Source organism: Epinephelus lanceolatus, chromosome 11 (assembly GCF_041903045.1).
Source record: "Epinephelus lanceolatus isolate andai-2023 chromosome 11, ASM4190304v1, whole genome shotgun sequence".
In the NCBI taxonomy this organism is placed as follows: Eukaryota; Metazoa; Chordata; class Actinopteri; order Perciformes; family Serranidae; genus Epinephelus; species Epinephelus lanceolatus.
In genome coordinates, this window is record NC_135744.1 from 3,226,852 (window position 1) to 3,247,692 (window position 20,841).

General features: G+C 40.3%; 1 protein-coding gene across 7 annotated transcripts in view; it reads right to left on the reverse strand.

Annotated features, from left to right (window-relative positions):
* riox2 (ribosomal oxygenase 2) overlaps positions 1 to 20,841 on the reverse strand; it is a 118,649-nt gene that overhangs the window by 19,706 nt on the left and 78,102 nt on the right. For 5 of the 7 annotated variants that reach the window (XM_078172147.1, XM_078172146.1, XM_033639506.2 and 2 more), the window contains 5 exons: positions 16,199 to 16,302; positions 13,347 to 13,449; positions 9,826 to 9,991; positions 8,160 to 8,248; positions 217 to 327 (listed from right to left, as the gene is read on the reverse strand). In XM_078172147.1, coding sequence (XP_078028273.1) covers positions 217 to 327; positions 8,160 to 8,248; positions 9,826 to 9,991; positions 13,347 to 13,449; positions 16,199 to 16,302 — 573 coding nt within the window. The other 2 variants (XM_033639516.2, XM_033639527.2) reach the window with 2 other exon arrangements.

Below are 20,841 nucleotides of genomic sequence, written 5' to 3' on the forward strand. Positions count from 1 at the left end.
CTGAGCAATTCTGGCTAAGGGTCAGTGTTAAGGAGGTGTGAGGTCATTGTGATGATCATCAGTCATTTGGTGACACAGTGGATAGAAGTAGCATGAAGCTGTAAGTTTTAAGGCTCCACTGTAAAATGGGCTCAGTGATTAAGGTTGAAGGGAGCCATGAAGGAGGGAGAGGGGTTTTTCAGGGGTTATGATCTAAGTTATGACTAGTGAGCTTACCCAGGAGATATTCAGTCCATCCTGTTCATCACAACTTTCACCCATCATGTGGCTCTCCCTCTGGTTCTTCAGAGAATGTAAGACAGAGATGACCAGCTCTGTGGCCTCATCCTGAAACACACAGACACGCACGCATGGATGCACGCACACACAAAAAAAAACACAAAAAGGGATTTGCAGATAATGACATTTGCATACTCTGTACACAAATCACCACAGATTATTAGCATGCCACCTGACTCTGTGGGCCTATCCAAACGGTCTGGACAAATGTTACACTCAAACTATGTTCTAGGTCAAAGTACTTAAGTCACCCAGTCTCTATAGCCTACTTTACACTACATGGTTCAAGTGACCCAATTCCGATTTTTTCCTGTCAAGTGGCACAGATCGGATCTGTAACATGAACGTGTAAACAGGAAAAAAAACGCACGGTATCGGATATTGTCAGATCAGATTCAGGCCTCCTTCATATGTGGAAATATATCGGATATGAATCAGATATCTGCCAATAGGTCTGTAATCTAAACAGACAGATCGGATATTTCCTGGCAATCCATGTTGTACGTCATGAATAATGCGACGACAGCGCATTTTGATGACGTGCTCATGAAGGAAAGCAGAATAAATCGCACATTAATCGAAAACTATGAACCAAAAAAAGCACAATCTATCCCGAGTAAGACAAACTGCTTGATCCCCGTCTCCAGTGTACCAGCAGAGAACCTGCAGAACCAAATCAGCGAAAAAACACACTGGGCTACACAGCCTCTCTACCTGAGCAGCTGAAGCTGCGGCTTGCACCCTCGACACACAGACACACAGACGGTGCTTCTGCATGCCAGCCAAACGTGTGCGCAACTGTGAGAAATAAATATGTGAGGTGTACGCTGCTTTTCTATCTTTTTTTTATTTTTCTTTCTTTTTTTCTGTCAGCGACATATACTCCTAACACAGGGCGGGTTGTTTTTATTGACTGAGTTGATTATTAAGCCATAGTGATACGTGGATTGGCTCTGATAGCACCCGAATTAGCATGTACCTATCAATCATCCAGCCGCACCCGTCTGCAGCTGCACGGACATTTCCACCGCTCTGTGTAGGCTAAGTTACCTTTTAAATTATGTGGAACAGCGCCAGCTTTCCAGGTAATTTATTCTTTAACGATTAACTTCAAATATTTAAAGTTAGTCCTTAAAATTGCTTTCAGTAACGTAAACATTTCCATGCACGCAGTAATGTCACTGTAGCAAATACCGTGGGACATTAAACAGTGGTCAAGAGTGCTGGACCGGAAGTGTCGCACAAAAAAACGGAAAATGGCTGCGTTCTGTTTTGCCTCCGTGTCTCCGTGAAAAATAAGGTGAATAGAACATGTAAACAGCAGTCAGGAAAAATCGGATATAGGCAACAAATCGAATTTGGCATCAAGAAATGGTAGTGTAAAATCAGCCTATGTTGAACCACCACTCAGCCTTACATAGCCAACACTGATTGCCTTAACAATTTCTAAGAAAACCCTTTCACTTAATTGTAGGGATGCACGATAATATAAGCACGTCAATGGCTTTAAAATGAACTATTAGAACTGGCCCCGTATGCTTTTTCTTATTTTGCACAATGAATGAATATTACATTGGAAAGTATTGTATTTCATGTCTCCATCTCTTGGTGGGCCACCATGATAACAGTATGCATGCATAATATGATGTTAATTCCACTACAGACTACATGGTGGGGAAAAAAGTGGATACATCTATACTGGAATAAGTTATCGGTCAAATAAGTTGTTATACTGTATATCGGCATATCTGATATCGGCAAAATCCAATATTGTGCATCCCTATTTTTTCCACCTACTCCATTTCTTTCATGGTATTATTATTATAAGGGGTTCAAGCTTTAAATGATGTTGTTTTTCTGTGAATTAAAGATGTTTTTCTTCTTTTGAAATATTGGTGGAAATTCCATTGAGATGATATATGGTAAAAACATGAAATTATCACCAATAATTGGAAACTGTGTGCAAATGCTGCCCAAAAAATATAAGCTTAATAGTCCTGATGGGATCACTATAATTAAGACCGAGAAATATAATTTTGGAATGACCATGCGCCTCACTGTAAGCTGCATTGACCCGAAATTATAAGTCCAGATCAATGTGCTTTACAAGAAAGCTTTACAAGAACCATTAAAGTGCACCCAGCTAGATCTTCCACCATTTTGGATCTTTGAAAAACACTTTTGACACCGCTTCCTAAACTATATTCCTGATTTGTACCAAATTTTCTGAGGATCATTATTGGACCAAGCATTAAAAAGCTCCAAAAATCTTGTTGATATCTTACTGCGTTTGAAAGATATTGACCAATGAATTGTAGAGGGGGTGTGGCTCAGCACATAGAGAACCAACTCCATAACAGTTGGGCCAAAAACATGTAGGAAATGTCTACATAAGTATGAGCAACATACCCTGAAAGTTTCATTCAAATCGACCTCGAGGAGGTACGACATATACAACAAATGGGCGTGACATACATCAGACTATAAGTCAGAAATTGTACAATCTTTACAAAATTTGCAGAATATGTAATATAATAATGTTGAACGATGTGTGTAAAACTATTTTGAAATTGTTTAATGGGGGAACCACCAGTGACAAGTGCAATGGCCTTCCACAAAATTTGCCCATAAATCAATGACAGTTTGTCCAAACATCACCAAACTAAGCGGATATTTTTATGTTAGCCATTAAAGCATGCCCCCAAAATGTTTCTGCAGTTGACCAACAGAAAGCAACTGTGTTTCCAAAGAAGAGTGTGGCCTGGTAGAGGTTTGAACATACTTGACTGAGCATCTGTCCAATTGTCATTCAACCTCTTGGTTATCTTTAATGCTGGTGTCGTAAACTGTCAAAACGTCTTGATCCTTTGCAACTTATACGTTTTAAAGGTCCATGTTGGCTTGAGCTCCAGAATCGCCACTTGCAGTTATATTTATTATTGTATTCATTATTATTATGTGTATATATAGTATTATATATTATGCTTATTATTTATATGATGTATTTTTCTTTTATTATTTGCTCAGTCTGTCTTCTCTTTCCTGTTTCCAACATAAACTCAACTCAAATTTATTAATGAAGCACATTTAAAAACAACATTGACCAAAGTGCTGTGCAAAAGTAATAAAATGCTATAAACACATAAATGACAACAACATAACTGTCAGTTAGAAAGCTCACACATTTAGAAACACAGCACACAACAAACAACTGCTTTGCATATCTATGACAGCAAGAATACTATTATACCTGATCATTTTTTGTTTGCTTGTTTTGTTTTGTCCCTATAACTGTCTCCATCTACCCCCATGTATGCACGTATGACACTACCTTGATTTTTTTATACTGCCTTTTGCACTGATAAAAAAGAAAAAAAGAAAGTGAAGATCCAATGACAATATTGTTTTCAATTCAACATGCATACCAGGTATTGATCTTTATTACAACCTCGATTAAAAAAAGTTGGGCTGTTGTGTAAAAGGAAAAAAAAAAAAAACAGACTGCAATGATTTGCAAAGCCTTTTTTTTAAAAAAAGATATTTAATGTTCAAACTGATAAATACACTCATTCTGAATTTGAAACCTGCAACATGTCTCAAAAAAGTTGGGACAGGAGCAACAAAAGACTGGGAAAGTTGTGGAATGCTCAAAAAAAAACACCTGTTTGGAACATTCCACACGTAACCAGGTTAACTGGTACAAATTATAGTATCATTAATAGGTATGAAAGGGCATCCTCAAATGGCTGTTATTCGCAAGCAAGGATGGTCACTTTATGAAAAACTGCGTAGACAAATAGTCCAAAAGTTTAAAGAGGACCTATTATGTTTTTGGGGGTTTTCACTCTTCTTTAGTGTGGGGTTTTTGTTTTGTTTTTTTTAGCATTTTTCTGCCTCTATAAGGTCTGCTAAGTAAAAAAAAAAAAAAAATCCAGGCTAAAGGGAGACCTCTCTCCCCACAGACACACAGTTCCTCAGCTGCCTGAAACAGCTTGTTTGAATTTCCCGCCTCTACTTCTGTGAATTTATTGGCTCACAATGTAAGGCAACTGAGTCGCATCCCCAAACAAACCTGCTCCAAGCAGAGCTAGAGCAGAGGTTGCAGAGAGTTTGAACTGTTGAGGAGATTTGAGGAGACGCCATGTCTAGGAGATGCTGCTTTTTCATTGTGACCAAAAATTGCCCTTGTTTGGACTGCCAAACGAAGAAGGAACAAAGAAGTGGCTGGAATTTATTTTTGATACTATTCCTCCACAATACAACCCGGACATTTTATTGTGTTCCCTCTATTTTCCTGAGGACTGCTTCATAAACTGGCAACAGATTACTGCTGGATTTTCACAGCAGTTACTCCTGAAAGATGGCGCAGTTCCCTTTGTTGGACAAATCTGGAGATTCAGGATCACAACCTGTAAGTATGCTTCATGAGTTGTGTGAATTTGTTGTGTAAAAACAAACCAGGAGGCTGCTGCCAAGTGTTGAAGTGTGGAGTAGATGGCTGTAGGAGCTAATGTACACCTGCTGTACACCCAGTGCTTAGCTGTAGGCCTTGGCTAACTGGCTAACCATTGTTTTAAAATGCTTTTGCTACTCGGCTTACAGTTAGTTAGACTGCTAGCTGGGTGGTGTCGGTAAGATGAATTTAATAACTGAATTATGGAGAATCAATAAGTCATGCACAATCTAAGCAGCTAACTGCCACTAGCTCAAGTGATTAGCCGACAGCACAGCAACAGTCAGACCTGGGGTGGAAGTAAGACCTGCATATATTTATCAAAATGTGTGGCTGTACTCAGGGTTTGATTGTGAATCGGCTTTTGAAGAGGACCTATTACGCTTTCTACCTTTTCTTTTGTGTTTTACACAGCATTATAGCTGTAGGTCTCGGCTAACTGGCAAACCAAAGCTATTGTTTTGAAATGCTTTTGCTCCTCGGTGTACAGTGAGTCACACTGCTAGTCTCAATAAGATGAATTTAACGATTAAATTGTGGAGAATCTAACTGAGCTAAGATGTGAAGCATGTCCATGTGGGAACTGCCCATTGGTTCGACAGCCCATTGGTTCAACATCCCATTGTTCCGACCATATTAAACTTATTGTTCCGAAGTCCGTTCCGAAATCATCATGATGCCCTGTGGTTAAGGTCTGGTTAGGTTTAGGTACAAAAACAACTTGGTTAGGGTCAGGAAAAGATCATGGTGTGGGTTAAAATGAAAAAGAAAGTGACAAACACATAAGCCGTGAGCCTGCTCCGTCTCAAGCCGGTCGCGGCGCACCATATGCCCGCCGCAAGCCGTTCAGCACCGCGGACAGTCGGACTAATGGGATGTCGAACCAATGGGCTGTCGAACTAATGACATGGACCCGTCCATATTGACAAAAGTTTCTACACTTGTATGTGTCATGCCCAATCTAAAAAGCTAACTGCCGCTAGCTCGAGTGATTAGCCAACAGCACAGCAACAGTCAGACCTTGGGTCGAATTAAGATCTGAAATTTATTTGTCAAAATGTGTGGCTGCACAAGTTTGATAGTGAATCGGCTTTTATGGAAAATGTACAACCTGCTTTCTTTTTTACTTGGAGCTCTGTTACATGGAGGCCGTTCACAAAATTGTTACTAACATTGTAGTTAGTCTGAGTTACATAGCTGGAGAGATATTTATGTGATGAAAGGATGTTTTGTGTGTGTCTTTCTCTACCTGTGTTTGAATACCTGTGTTTGGTCTGCTGATTTTACAGGGGACAGCACTGTTCAGCGTTTTAGATGTTGACTTCATCTGGTGCAATATCAGTTTAAGTTACTTAATTTTCCTTTTTCTTTTAGAGTACATCACAGCAGGGCCCTGGTGCCCAACACCTCTCCACTACAGCCAGATTCCAGGATGTAGGATGCCAAACGGACCCTCCACAAACCGTCTCAGTGGGCACACAGTCTGTGGCATCTCAGGAGATGGTAGTGATCAGCACACACCTGTACAGGGCAACTCTGAGGGAGCAGCCCGAGAAGCAAAGGTATGTAACGCAGAAATTTTATGTGGTTTTGTGTTTGACATACAGCACCTGGAAATATTTTACAGTACTGAAATGCTGTTTCCCAAAAGCTACAGAATATGTATTTCTGCATCACACTATCACATGCTTTTGACTTTGTTATGATGTTAGAGCAGGAAAAAAAGGGACATATTTTCTTTCATTTGGACTTTCAGCTGTCATCAACAACTATAAAGGGCATAGGTTTCAAAACAAGTACGAGACCTCATGTTGAGTTGGATGAGAAAGACGGAGAAACTGATACAGAGCTAGTAGACCCTCATGACTCAACATGTAACCGTGGCAACTCTGTTAATACAGAGGAATCTGAGATTTATTTTATAAGTTTCATATTTTTTGTATATGTTACTATGAGCTATTATCAGAGTTTAAAAAAAAAAAACACGCTCTATGTTGCACCAATCACAATATACTGAGCGAGCTGACCAATCACAGCAGAATAGGCTGCTGGGGAGGAGGGACATAAGCCCAAACACAGCATTTCAGACAGAGGTGTTTTTTGAACATTAAAGCACATAAATCTATTCCACTAGATCCAAATATTATATATTAATATGACCCTGAAAATAAGCATAATAGGTCCACTTTAAGAACGTTTCTCAAAGCACAGTTGTGGGAATTTAGATCTCACCATCTACAATCTATAATATCATCAAAAGATTCAGAGAATCTGGAGAAATCTCTGGATGTAAGGGGCAAGGCTAAAAATCAACACTGAATGTCTATGACCTTTGACCCCTCAGGCTGCACTGCATTATAAGCCAACATGATTGTATAAAGGACATTAATACATGGGCTCAGGAATGTGTTGGAAAACCATTGTCAGTAAACACTGTCACAGTTCATCGCTGCATCTACAAATGTAAGTTAAGACGCTACCATGTAAAGTGACAGCCATATATCAACAACATCCAAAAAAACTGCAGACTTCTCTGAGCCTGAGCTCATCAAAGATGGACTGACACAAAGTTGAACAGTGTGCTGTGGTCTGACGAGTCCACATTTCAAACTGTTTTTGGAAGTAATGGACATCATGTCCTCCGGGCTAAAGAGGAAAAGGACCATCCACATTGTTACTAGCTTAAAGTTTAAAGCCAGCATCTGTGATGGTATGGGGGTGTGTTAGTGCCCATGGCGTCATGGGTAACTTGCACAGCTGTGAAGGCACCATGAATGCTGAAAGGTACATACAGGTTTTATAGAAACATGCTGGCATCTAAAAAATGTTTTTTTCAGGGACGTCCCTGATTATTCCAGCAAGACAGAGAGGCACATTCTGCACATGTTCCAACAGCGTGGCTTCGTAGTAAAAGAGTACAGGTTTTAGACTGACCTGCCTGCAGACCAGACCTGTCTCCCACTGAACATGTGTGGAACATTATGAAGCACAACATACAACAACAGACACCGCAGACTGTTGAGCAACTGAATATGTAAATCAGGCAAGAATAGGAAAGAATTTCACTTTCAAAAATTTAAAAACAACTAGTGTCCTCAGTTCACAAACACTTACTGAGTGTTGTTAAAAGGAAAGGTAATGTCACACAGTGATAAACATGCCCCTGTCCTAACTTCTTTGAGATGTGCTGCAGGAATAAAATTCAGAATGAGTGTATATTTACAAAAACAAAGTCATCAGATTGAACATTAAATATTTCATCTCTGTAATATACATTTAATATAGGTTGAAAAGGATTTTCAAACCATTGCATTGTTTTGATTTCGGTTTTACACAGTGTCCCAACTTTTTTGGAATTGGGGTTGTACAACAATAAAACATTGGAAAACCTAAAAATATACATCTATCTGACCAGTGTTAGACTTACTGTTCTCTCTTGGCTTGGCTCCACCGTTATCACCATATGGTCTTTAAACCTCAAACATACCATATCCTCTAAGGCAGGAATCTTCCCAGCTGTAAGACACACACACACACACACACACACACACACACACACACACACAAAATAACACAAAAAGGGATTTGCAGATAATGACATTTGCACACTCTGTACACAAATCACCACAGATTATTAGCATGCCACCTGACTCTGTGGGCCTATCCAAACAATCTGGACAAATGTTACACTCAAACTATGTTCTAGGTCAAAGTATTTCAGTCACCCAGTCTCTATAGCCTACTTTACACTACATGGTTCAAGTGACCCAATTCCGATTTTTTCCTCTCAAGTGGCACAGATTGGATCTGTAACACGAACATGTAAACAGGAAAAAAACGCATGGTATCGGATATTGTCAGATAGGTCTGTAATCTAAACAGACAGATCAGATATTTCCTGGCAATCCACGTTGTACGTCACGAATAATGCGACGACAGCGCATTTTGATGACGTGCTCATGAGGGAAAGGAAGGAAAGCCGAATAAATCGCACATTAATCGAAAACTATGAACCAAAAAAAGCACAATCTATCCCGAGTAAGACAAACTGCTTGATCCCCGTCTCCAGTGTACCAGCAGAGAACCTGCAGAACCAAATCAGCGAAAAAACACACCGGGCTACACAGCCTCTCTACCTGAGCAGCTGAAGCTGCGGCTCGCACCCTCGACACACAGACACACAGACAGTGCTTCTGCATGCCAGCCAAACGTGTGCGCAACTGTGAGAAATAAATATGTGAGGTGTACGCTGCTTTTCTATCTTTTTTTTTTATTTTTCTTTCTTTTTTTCTGTCAGCGACATACACTCCTAACACAGGACGGGTTGTTTTTATTGACTGAGTTGATTATTAAGCCATAGTGATGCGCGGATCGGCTCCGATAACACCCGAATCAGCATGTACCTATCAATCATCCAGCCGCACCCGTCTGCAGCTGCATGGACATTTCCACCGCTCTGTGTAGGCTAAGTTACCTTTTAAATTATGTGGAACAGCGCCAGCTTTCCAGGTGATTTATTCTTTAACGATTAACTTCAAATATTTAAAGTTAGTCCTTAAAATTCCTTTCAGTAACATAAACATTTCCACGCGCGCAGTAATGTCACTGTAGCAAATACCGTGGGACATTTACACAGTGGTCAAGAGTGCTGGACCGGAAGTGTCGCACAAAAAAAGGGAAACTGGCTGCGTTCTGTTTTGCCTCTGTGTCTCCGTGAAAAATAAGGTGAACAGAACATGTAAACAGCAGTCAGGAAAAATCGGATATAGGCAACAATAGGCAACAAATCGGAATTGGGCATCAAGACATGGCAGTGTAAAGGCAGCCTATGTTGAACCACCACTCAGCCTTACATAGCCAACACTGATTGCCTTAACAATTTCTAAGAAAACCATTTCACTTAATTGTAGGGATGCACGATAATATGCATCTAAGGCAGGAATCTTCCCAGCTATAACACACACACACACACACACACACACACACAAACTTACATGCACATATGCAAAAAACGGCCAAGTGAAATATATTAATGTGCGCATAGTATACAGTCCCCTACACATTTGAACACACACAAACACAAACAAGCTCACATGGTGTAAGCAGCTCCTGCTGGCTGTACGGTGGCAGTCTGTTCATGATGAAGTCTCTCTTCATGTGAGTGGAGGTCACTTCCTGCATCCCTGTTTCCATTTCATCAGCCAGAGATCTGAATCTAGCGGCTAGCAGCCTGGCGGTGTCCAAGCCTTCACTATTACCCTACACACACACAAATACAGCCAACAAACCCAGTCTGGGTCAGTGTGAATGCTTGTTGCTGAAATTGTGAATCAAAGCTAAAGTGACATTTCCCCAGTGTACAGCAGAAGCTTTCAGTGTTTGCAAGTCTATGTGTACGTCCACCAACTGAAGTCATAACTAAAATAACCGCATCAAGTTGTATGCCTTCGCACACCAGCGGAGTTGCAGTTGCAGTTGCTTTGTGGTTGCATTAAAATAGAGACCAGGTCTTTCCCACGCTGGTAAATGATAAATGCACTTATCACACACACATTCATACGCTGGCAGCAGAGGCTACTATGCAAGTTGCCACTAGGAGTGGGAATCACCAGAGGACCTATGATACAATATTATCACAATATTTACATCATGATATGATATTATTGTGATAATAAATGTACTGTAATATGCTGAGTATTGCGATTATTATAATTTATTACCTTTTTTTTTCCAACTGCAAAATATTTACCCAAAGGAAAATGTCAACATCAGTTTTACCTCCTAAGATAAAGTTTTCAGTCTGTTTAACTGACTTCAATCATTTTTTTGCAGCAAAATGTGATGCAAAGCAGACAGACTGACCATGACTGTCACAAAACCTCAACGGATTTAATGCCCTCTGAGAGGCCACATTAAGCATGTGAGAGAAACAATTCACACGCAGGTATTGTGCAAACTGAGAACTGAATGGCAACACCCTTGTTAAAAGGGAATAATCCCCCATTCTTGTGCTGCATTTTGCAGGTCTGCAATGTTTGCTCCAGTGTGACTTTCATGTTCTCTTTGACATAATGTGCCATTATAGTCGCATATGAATCCACTGACCTTGAAGCCCAGGTGTCCAAAGTTAATGCCACCCTTCCTGTTGTACTCAAAGATCCCTTGTTGCACGGTATACTGGTACCAACGGTAGACCACGGTACTTAAACACCATGGTACATATGATACCATAATGTTGGAGTACCGTAGTACTACGGTACCTCACGGTACCACTGCTGTGGGACAAGTTCAAAGTCCAATCGCAAGAGGGTGAGTGTCCATGCGCTGTCCAATAACGGCACGCGCCACCTGGCACTCAATATGCTGCTGCAGTGGTTTGTTTTCCAGAAACATTTCAGGTATTAGCTGAGCTATTGAGTATCTTTAAGCAGTGAAAGTTATTTTTTATTTATTTTTACTTGTAGGCTAGATTTGTTTATATATGCTACAGTGATTTGTTTTCCACAGAGCTCTACGGTGCGAGCATTTTACTCACATTTGCGACTAAAAATAGTTTTGTGCGAGCAAAAGAAATCATTCAGGAGCACGCTGTGCGAGTACAGATTTCAACCAGCAGCAGAAACGAAAGGCGAATCCTGTGGTTGTGGGTTGGACGGGGGTCACAGACAGGAATACAGCAGAGCGCTATGGCCACCGCAAGAAACCGCGGATTACCGGCAACCGAGAAGCCCGGCTCCAGGTCTAATAATTTCCTCTTTGTTGGTGTCACGACTGCCTAGTAGTACCTGAACAGCCGAGCCGTGGCGGCACACAGGTATGTGTCGTGTCAGAGGAGAAACGAGCCGTTCATAGTTCTCTCTTTGTGGCAGATAACGGTCCACAAACCTCACCGCACTTAAGGGACTGTTCTTAACTTGTCAGAGGAGGAGGGGGGCTGGTTGATTTTTGAAGTATGAATAAGTCAATAAGTAATTTATTCCATTGAAATATCATTGATGTATTATAGAAAAGATACTACTCAGAACCGTGATACTTTCACTGGTATCGTACCGTGGGTCCCAGTTTTGGTACCATGACAACACTACCCTTAACTTTATGCTTCACTTCCCTGTAGAGCTTGGGTACAGCTGTGTAGGTGAAAAAAGTCGGGACGGAGTCACATACCTGGGTTCCAGTGTTTATAGCATATAACAACAGCCTTTGTTTTCAACAATGCTGCATGGATCAGATCTCTGCACATGAAGTAGGTGATGGACTGTGTTATTTTCTGAGCTCTCAGAGTTAAATGGCTATTTTGTCAAGCTAAGTGTGTTCAGTGTTGATTGATTTTTCGACAGAGCAGGTCTAGCATTAGTTTGGCTGTCAGCGGCTAATGCTATCTCTGGTTGATAGTGTGTGAGGTGAGCCCTCATGTTTGTAGTATTCCCAGAGTATTTTATTCTCATATGACTCTGCCTGCAAATTACATATGTCATGTCCAAGTTCTCCTTTCTGTCCATGTTAAAAAACAATCTGAAATAAGTCCAGACGTTTGAAACACGGCACATTTCTGATTTCTTTCTCTAATGCCTCCATCTTTGTTTTGATAAACTTCCTGCCAAATGCCACGGACTGAGCCCACTGCTGAGCTCAAGAGGAAAAAAACATCAGCACCATCTCATGGACAGAAAAAGCAAATGATCTTATTCTAGCACCAAAAGTTGTATTAAAATGTGTATTTGCAAAAATGAATTATATATGTCATAAAAGATCGATACTTGGTGTCCGTGCATTGATAGAATATCACCATGCAAAATATCGCAATACCATGCTGTATCAATTGTACCCTCCATTTTGGGGTTTAGTATCTCTCCCAAGGACACTTTGACATGCAGAATGCAGGGGCCAGGCAACAAACCACCTAGTCTCGCCACCAGACAATCAGAGATCTCTGCCTTCTGATAGTCTGGGGACACTCCTTTCTAAAGTGTGTTTAACACACTGGAGAAAACGGCCGGCAACAAAGCAACCCTTCTTGCATTTTTGAAAAGGACACGCCCTCCCGGAAATGTGCGCTCCCCCTTTTCTCGTCCAGAACCAAACAAACACACAGAGAGCTTGAAAATGGATGCCGAGAGATTTAACTCTGTTTTATCAAACGTGTGCTCAGTCCACAAGATTGTGCAAATGAAGCACTTACAGCGACTTTGTTTGAAACTTTTAACACAGTCGGACTATGTTTACAAGCACAAGAGTTCAGCGAGCCACCGAAGGACCGCCCTGCGGATTTACTATTGGTTCTGCAACGTAAGGAGTTTTTTTAAACTCTGAAATTGTATCTGCCCATCTAAACACAAAATCAGGGAGAAAGACATCAGTCTTTAGTTAAGCAAAGCATCTAAAGACTGACTTGTGAGTCTACAAACCACCGACCCACTGATAAGTGGATAACTGCTCCACCTTCTGAGCTACAGCTGAATACAAGATAATAAAATACAAGGGAAGCTCATCAAAACATTGCTCTACAATGTTGTCAAAAACTCCACAGGGTATCTTTTATTCTGCAATTCTGCATACAGTACAACTAAAGTATCATTTTAAGTTGTGTTACATTGATCCACACAAACAGTTTTACCAGTAAGAGTCTTCTGGGTATGCCCTGTCTCAGGCTGACTTCACTCTTGCTGCGGTCACACAGCAAGCTAGGAAATATGTCCAACAGCAAATCTCCCAATGACCTGGGGTAAGGACAGGTAAAAAAGGACAGGTCAGAGATTATCAGAGAACTTGACATTATTTACCAGCCACATCACAGAGGGACAAATTTCCAACAATTGCCCAAATTTTATTTAAAAAATACCATACACCTGCTCCCTCATAAATCTGTATATATCCACAAACAGGTGCCCCAGAAAACATCGGTTATTGTAATCTCTGTCAGTATATGGACCCCGCACCCGCCATGGCGACTGCACTAAGCTCTTGTTGATTATTGGCCCAGTCGTCTGTGAAACATCTGATCCAATCACATTCTCTTTTGCCTCCTTAAAAAACACATTGGCAACCAGGTAACAAATGTATTTCTATGAGATGAGAGTGGAGACAAGAAGAAAACAACACATATGCTGTACTATGGCAACATACAGACACAGTAAATGTTTGAACAAAGAACTGTCACACATGTGGTGCTTCTCAAAGTTAAGGAAGGATCCTTTAACAGCTGAATTTTTAATAAGACTACATCATAGAATAACGCCGAAAGACTGTTCCAATACCAAGGATTCTTCAAAGTCTACCAAGGACAGAATCCTTCCTTTAGAGAGTTTTCAAGGTGCCCATGTGTATCCTCAGTAGGCATGAAGAACTAACAATTCTTTGACCACAATTTGCGTGAACTGAAGGCAGGGCCTCTTCAATAACACACACCTGGGTACTTGCTAGTAGTGTTGCAGCGATACATCGGATATGAAAACTAATGGTTATCATACTGTGTTCATCATACATTTGCTTATCTACTGTATTGGAAAAAAAGTGCAACTGGACGGAGAATCTCATCTTTATTTTAGTTATTTTCAAAAGGGACACTTTTTACATATCCTTACATTAAAAAAATGCTTTCAAGTCTCAGTGAAAGTAATAAAACGTTTGTTCAACCATTAAAAACCCTTCCATTTCCTTCCTTTAAGGATCATTCTGACTGATACTAATAATTCTGTAATACCATGATACCATGAAACTGCAATATTTTCTGAGACAGTTATTGTATGATGAAAATCTCATACCGTTGCAACCTTACTCGCTAGCCTGTTCCAATGTATTTCCACCTAATGCTTGGAAGGAATCTTGCCTAGCATCTCTCTAGGACCCGACTTGAGAGGACCCATCCTACTGAGGAAGCAACCTTGACTTTGAGGAGCAGCAACTGGCTTTTCCTTGCAGCCTTGTTGAATGCTTGCCGTAGATATGTCCACAGCTGCCACTACAGCTACTCCTGCACAGACAAGAGTGCAATTCTTTTTAATAAATAACTTGCAGGTTTTGTGTAAAGCATGTTGTTACATGGTATGTGGGTTGGTGGTTCCCTCCTTGGTTCTATCCATGTGTGGAGTAGCTCTCAGTGGGCAGCACCTTGCATCACAACTCTTTTGCCATCAGAGTGTGTTTGTAAATGGATGAATGAGAGGCTTCTTTTAAAAAGCCCTCCCTAAGTGCAGTCCATTTATCATTTCCACATCCTGAGCAGCAGTGGTGTATTTTGGCACTATAGTATACACTACATCAGTTATGTGTGGTCACAAATACAAGTACAGAAGTTCAACAGACATATCTTTCAACCTTTAGAGGCCAGTGCAGTTATGTGTTTCCTACTTCCAAGATGTATTCTGGAGTTACCCTCAAAAGGTCCAGTGTGTAGGATTTAGGGGGATGTATTGGCAAATATGGAATATAACATAATAAGCATATCTTTAGTGTATAATCACATGAAAATAAGAATTGTTGTGTTTTGATGTTTCTACAGTAGCCCACAACAGACACATTAAACACTGGCTCCAGATAGGGCCATTGGCATTACTGCTTTTTCGCATCAGCCACTGTAGTAAGAAGCCCATCTGCAACAAGCTGCGGAGTGCAAGTCTGGATCTAAGGTTTATCAGAGAAAAAAGGTGGGCACATATTGGCAGGTGCTGGGCTAGCAGTAGTCTCCGCCAAGCCAAACTGCGACAGAGATACACTAATTTGTAATGTGAAACTGCTTTATTCAGTGTTTTTACCAGTTTAAATATTTGGCTCCAGAACAATGAACACTGAGGGAATTCTAACCAGAAGAAGTTTTAGCTGGTTGCAATCTGCAATTCATTACAAGACACCACCAAGTCCCCCTGAGTCTTACACAATTCACCTTTAACAAAGCAATGATAAATTCCACTATACTTCAGTGAGGATCTGAGTAAATTCTTCATTGACAAGTTTTTAAATCTTTTTGCCAGAAATGATGATCCAGTAAGGTTCCATATTCTATTGACTTTACAATGCTGGACAGGAAAGCCTTCTCTGTTGTATTGATCTTTATTGTCTTATTCAAAGCAGACATCTTTTTTTATTATGATTCAGCTGGTACTGTGGCAAAACCTAGTGCACCAAACTAGAGATTGGAAATCAAATACTTGGAGCAAAGAGTCACGATGTGTCTGAAGAAGAGGCAATTCAGCCGCCTTTCACAGTCACAACACATTTGCTCCTAATTTAATCGGTACAGCTGTCTGCACAGGTTGTATAATGAGCTGCCATGCTATATGTGCATTATAGTGACCCAAAGCATGATCTAGAGCATATTTAAACCTTTTCAGCTGTTTAGCGTGCAGTATTAGTATTAGTATTAGTGATTGTGTGCCTCTGTATATTGCCAAAACGCATGTGACATCCACTCAATACTGTGTTTAGACAGGGTGTTAAATTGAAGGCTACAGAGAAGAGGAGATGTCATACATTCTCTGGTAGGTGCTGAGAGTCACGTGGGTGGAGTGGTCCACTCCTGCGGGTGTCTCTGCTTGATGAATGGTTCCTCTGGGAAAGTACAGAAGATCTCCTGCCTGTGGAGGGAGAGGATTACTCACTTATACAGAAAACAAAAATGTTTTATACCAACAAGATATTTGTCTCATGTTTTATTTACAGATATATGAATATAAATATTTGGGATGCTCTAAATAAACATGTATGACAGTGTATTTCAATTTCTGCCAATATCCAGCAACTTCACACAGCACATTGAAGAGGAGTACACCAACATTTCACAGGTCACAATCAACAACCTAATCAACTTTGGGTTTCTGCGGTATCTGTGACCAAAAAATGCATTTCTGGGGTGTTAGTCATGTAAAATCCTACTAAATGTCTTTTTTCTAAGACAAAACAACAATTTTACAGTGTCCTTTTATTGTGACCATCACAAGGCACACCTGTGTAGTAATGAAGCTGTTTAATCAGCATCTTGATATGCCACACCTGTAAGGTGGATGGATTATCGTTGCAAAGGTGCAAGAGCTCACCAACAAATATTTCAACAAATTTGTGTACAAATTTTTAGAGAAATAAGTCTTTCGTATGCATAAAAAAGTTTTAGAACTTTTACTTTAACTTGTGGAAAAATGGAAGCAAACACAAAAGTGTTGGGTTTAAAATAAGGATGTGATAGCTAGCTTAGCAGTGGAGTTTATGTCAGTCAACAAATGAAGAGAGGATAGCGTTGCATCAAAAAAGGACAACACAGCACCGTGGGACTAATCCTTGGACATCGTGGGTTTTTGTTTTGAATTGGCCTTTGGATTTAAAACCTTTTTTTTTTTCTTTACCGTGGTCAGGACAGCACATTGTTGTCAGTTACTGTACTTCGAACGCACGTATTCACTCCTCTGAGCTTCTTCACAGACTGTAACGGTAACACATCTGTGAGCCTGATTGTTTTATTCAACCAATCAATCATGTCTTTATTGCAGACTCAGTGGTCCATAAAAGAATACAATACAAAAACATAAAATACAAAATATACATTCCACATAAAAGACAGCAGTCCTATATAAAATGTACAAAAATGAAAACAAATACAGGCTTTTATCCCAATGCTCCCTGAGGCTAGATGTGCAGCGAATACAGCTCTTCCCTGGATTGGTTAAGGCCACAATGATGCAGTTTTCTATGTCTACATATGCATTTGTAGATTAAGTTCCTTAACACTGCCTTCAAATTATTGACCCTGGCAGTCACAAATATCTCACTCACACTGCACCATCTAGGTTTTTTAAGTAGTATTCTCAAGGCATCGTTATATGCCGCTTGAAGTTTCTGCACGCTTCCTTTTTTATAGCTACCCCACAAATGAGCAGTATACAGTGGTGTAAGTTACAATAAGATCGAAATAAAATCAACTTTACACTCTCAGAACACATGCTAAACTTGTGTACCAGGGTGTTCGCCTGAGCATACAACCTGCAGCACTGTCTGTAGATATCCTCATCATCTTTCATTTGTTCTGTGATCATATGTCCAAGATACCTGACCTTATTTTTTTAGGCAAAGAATATTATTAGATAATTTAAAGTCTGGAAATTTTACATATTTGTCCTCATTGGTTCTGCTGATTAACACAACACTCTTACTGGCATTATATTTAATATCATTTTCCACGTCATACTCAGTGCATATTTTAAGGAGCTGCTGAAGACCAGCGCTACTCTATGGTGTAAGAAAACTATCAAAAAGATGTGTGCATAATTTTAACCATTCGTATTCGTAATGTTAAACATTTGTATGTCAATAAAATTGTTGTACATAAAATTCTGCTGTCATATACGTGAGTCTGAAATTGTTCGGGTTAGGATTTTTTTTTTTTAAGATATTTTTTGGGGCATTTTTAGCCTTTAATTGATAGGACAAGTGTGAAAGGGGGGGAGAGAGAGGGAGTGACATGCAGCAAAGGGCCACAGGCTGGAGTCGAACCCGGGCCGCTGCGGCAACAGCCTTGTACATGAGGCGCCTGCTTTACCACGAAGCCACCGATGCCCCAGGGTTAGGATTGTTTTTATGTGAGTATGAATCTAAAAGCTGTGAGTGCAAAGTCTTGTGAATACAACTCTAACTTCTACGACTACGAAGTCCTCACTGTGAACACGAATTCAAGTTTGTGGATAGGAGTAGAAAAGTGTTGAAATTACATCTCTGAGGTCACAGGCAGGTCACAGGGCAAAGTAATCAAACCGCGATTCCTCCGAACGCGCATGCCCCAAAGGCAAAGATGGCTAACGACAGAGGACCGGGTGGAGCTGACAGCTTATGTTACTGTGTCCTATTTCTGCAGTCCTGTAAATCATTTTGTAGACCAAACAGCCTACATCAAGACATTTCTGATGTAAGCTGCTAACAGAGTTTATTCATTTATTTTTCATTTTCATTTCTTCCACACCATCACCAACACATGCTCATTCTTACATACAGGTAGGCCGTTCTGAAATGAAAAGTAAATACATGCTATCTATAACTAGGTGGTAAATAAACCATAAACATCAAATATCAAATTAAATGAATAGTATTAAATACATCTGCATCAATAACCTGGAAAATAAGCCAACAGTTCACAAAGAGACAAACCAGGCATACATTTAGGTACTCATACTGCCATCTACTGGTGGAGAGTCAGCTTAACCTACTTCCACTCTGTTTCGCTCAGGCAACAGCGCATTACGGTGGAAACCCAGTTAAATACCACCGCTAACAGTAACAACTCTGCACACACAGTAATTGTTGGTTAAACTATATTGCGAACTGTGTTGCACCAAAATATGCAAATCATTAATCTAAGACTTTACTCATGCTGTGTAGATGAATCAAATGCACAATATTAATCTACATGTATGTAGATATATATATATACAGTACAGGTCAAAAGTCTATTTACATTGTAGATTCTCACTGAAGGCATCAAAACTATGAATGAACACGTGGAGTTATGTACTTAACAAAAAAAGGTGAAATAACTGAAAACATGTTTTATATTCTAGTTTCTTCAAAATAGCCACCCTTTGCTTTGCACACTCTTGGCATTCTCTCGATGAGCTTCAAGAGGTAGTCACCTGAAATGGTTTTCCAACAGTCTTGAAGGAGTTCCCAGAGGTGTTGAGCACTTGTTGGCCCCTTTGCCTTCACTCTGCGGTCCAGCTCACCCCAAACCATCTTGATTGGGTTCAGGTCCGGTGACTGTGGAGGCCAGGTCATCTGCCGCAGCACTCCATCATTCTCCTTCTTGGTCAAATAGCCCTTACACAGCCTGGAGGTGTGTTTGGGGTCATTGTCCTGTTGAAAAATAAATGATCGTCCAACTAAACGCAAACCGGATGGGATGGCATGTCGCTGCAGGATGCTGTGGTAGCCATGCTGGTTCAGTGTGCCTTCAATTTTGAATAAATCCCCAACAGTGTCACCAGCAAAACACCCCCACACCATCACACCTCCTCCTCCATGCTTCACAGTGGGAACCAGGCATGTGGAATCCATCCGTTCACCTTTTCTGCGTCTCACAAAGACACGGCGGTTGGAACCAAAGATCTCAAATTTCTCATCAGACCAAAGCACAGATTTCCACTGGTCTAATGTCCATTCCTTGTGTTTCTTGGCCCAAACAAATCTCTTCTGCTTATTGCCTCTCCTTAGCAGTGGTTTCCTAGCAGCTATTTGACCATGAAGGCCTGATTCGCGCAGTCTCCTCTTAACAGTTGTTCTACAGATGGGTCTGCTGCTAGAACTCTGTGTGACATTCATCTGGTCTCTGATGTGAGCTGCTGTTAACTTGCCATTTCTGAGGCTGGTGACTCGGATGAACTTATCCTCAGAAGCAGAGGTGACTCTTGGTCTTCCTTTACTGGGTCGGTCCTCATGTGTGCCAGTTTCGTTGTAGCGCTTGATGGTTTTTGCAACTCCACTTGGGGACACATTTAAAGTTTTTGCAATTTTCCGGACTGACTGACCTTCATTTCTTAAAGTAATGATGGCCACTCGTTTTTCTTTAGTTAGCTGATTGGTTCTTGCCATAATATGAATTTTAACAGTTGTCCAATAGGGCTGTCGGCTGTGTATTAACCTGACTTCTGCACAACACAACTGATGGTCCCAACCCCATTGATAAAGCAAGAAATTCCACTAATTAACCCTGATAAGGCACACCTGTGAAGTGGAAACCATTTCAGGTGACTAACTCTTGAAGCTCATGGAGAGAATGCCAAGAGTGTGCAAAGCAGTAATCAGAGCAAAGGGTGGCTATTTTGAAGAAACTAGAATATAAAACATGTTTTCAGTTATTTCACCTTTTTTTGTTAAGTACATAACTCCACATGTGTTCATTCATAGTTTTGATGCCTTCAGTGAGAATCTACAATGTAAATAGTCATGAAAATAAAGAAAACGCATTGAATGAGAAGGTGTGTCCAAACTTTTGGCCTGTACTGTACATATATATATATATATATATATATATATATATATATATATATACATATATATATATATATATATATATATATATATATATATATATATATATAAACATGTTTTGGTGTATTTATTTACTTGTTAATTTGTCT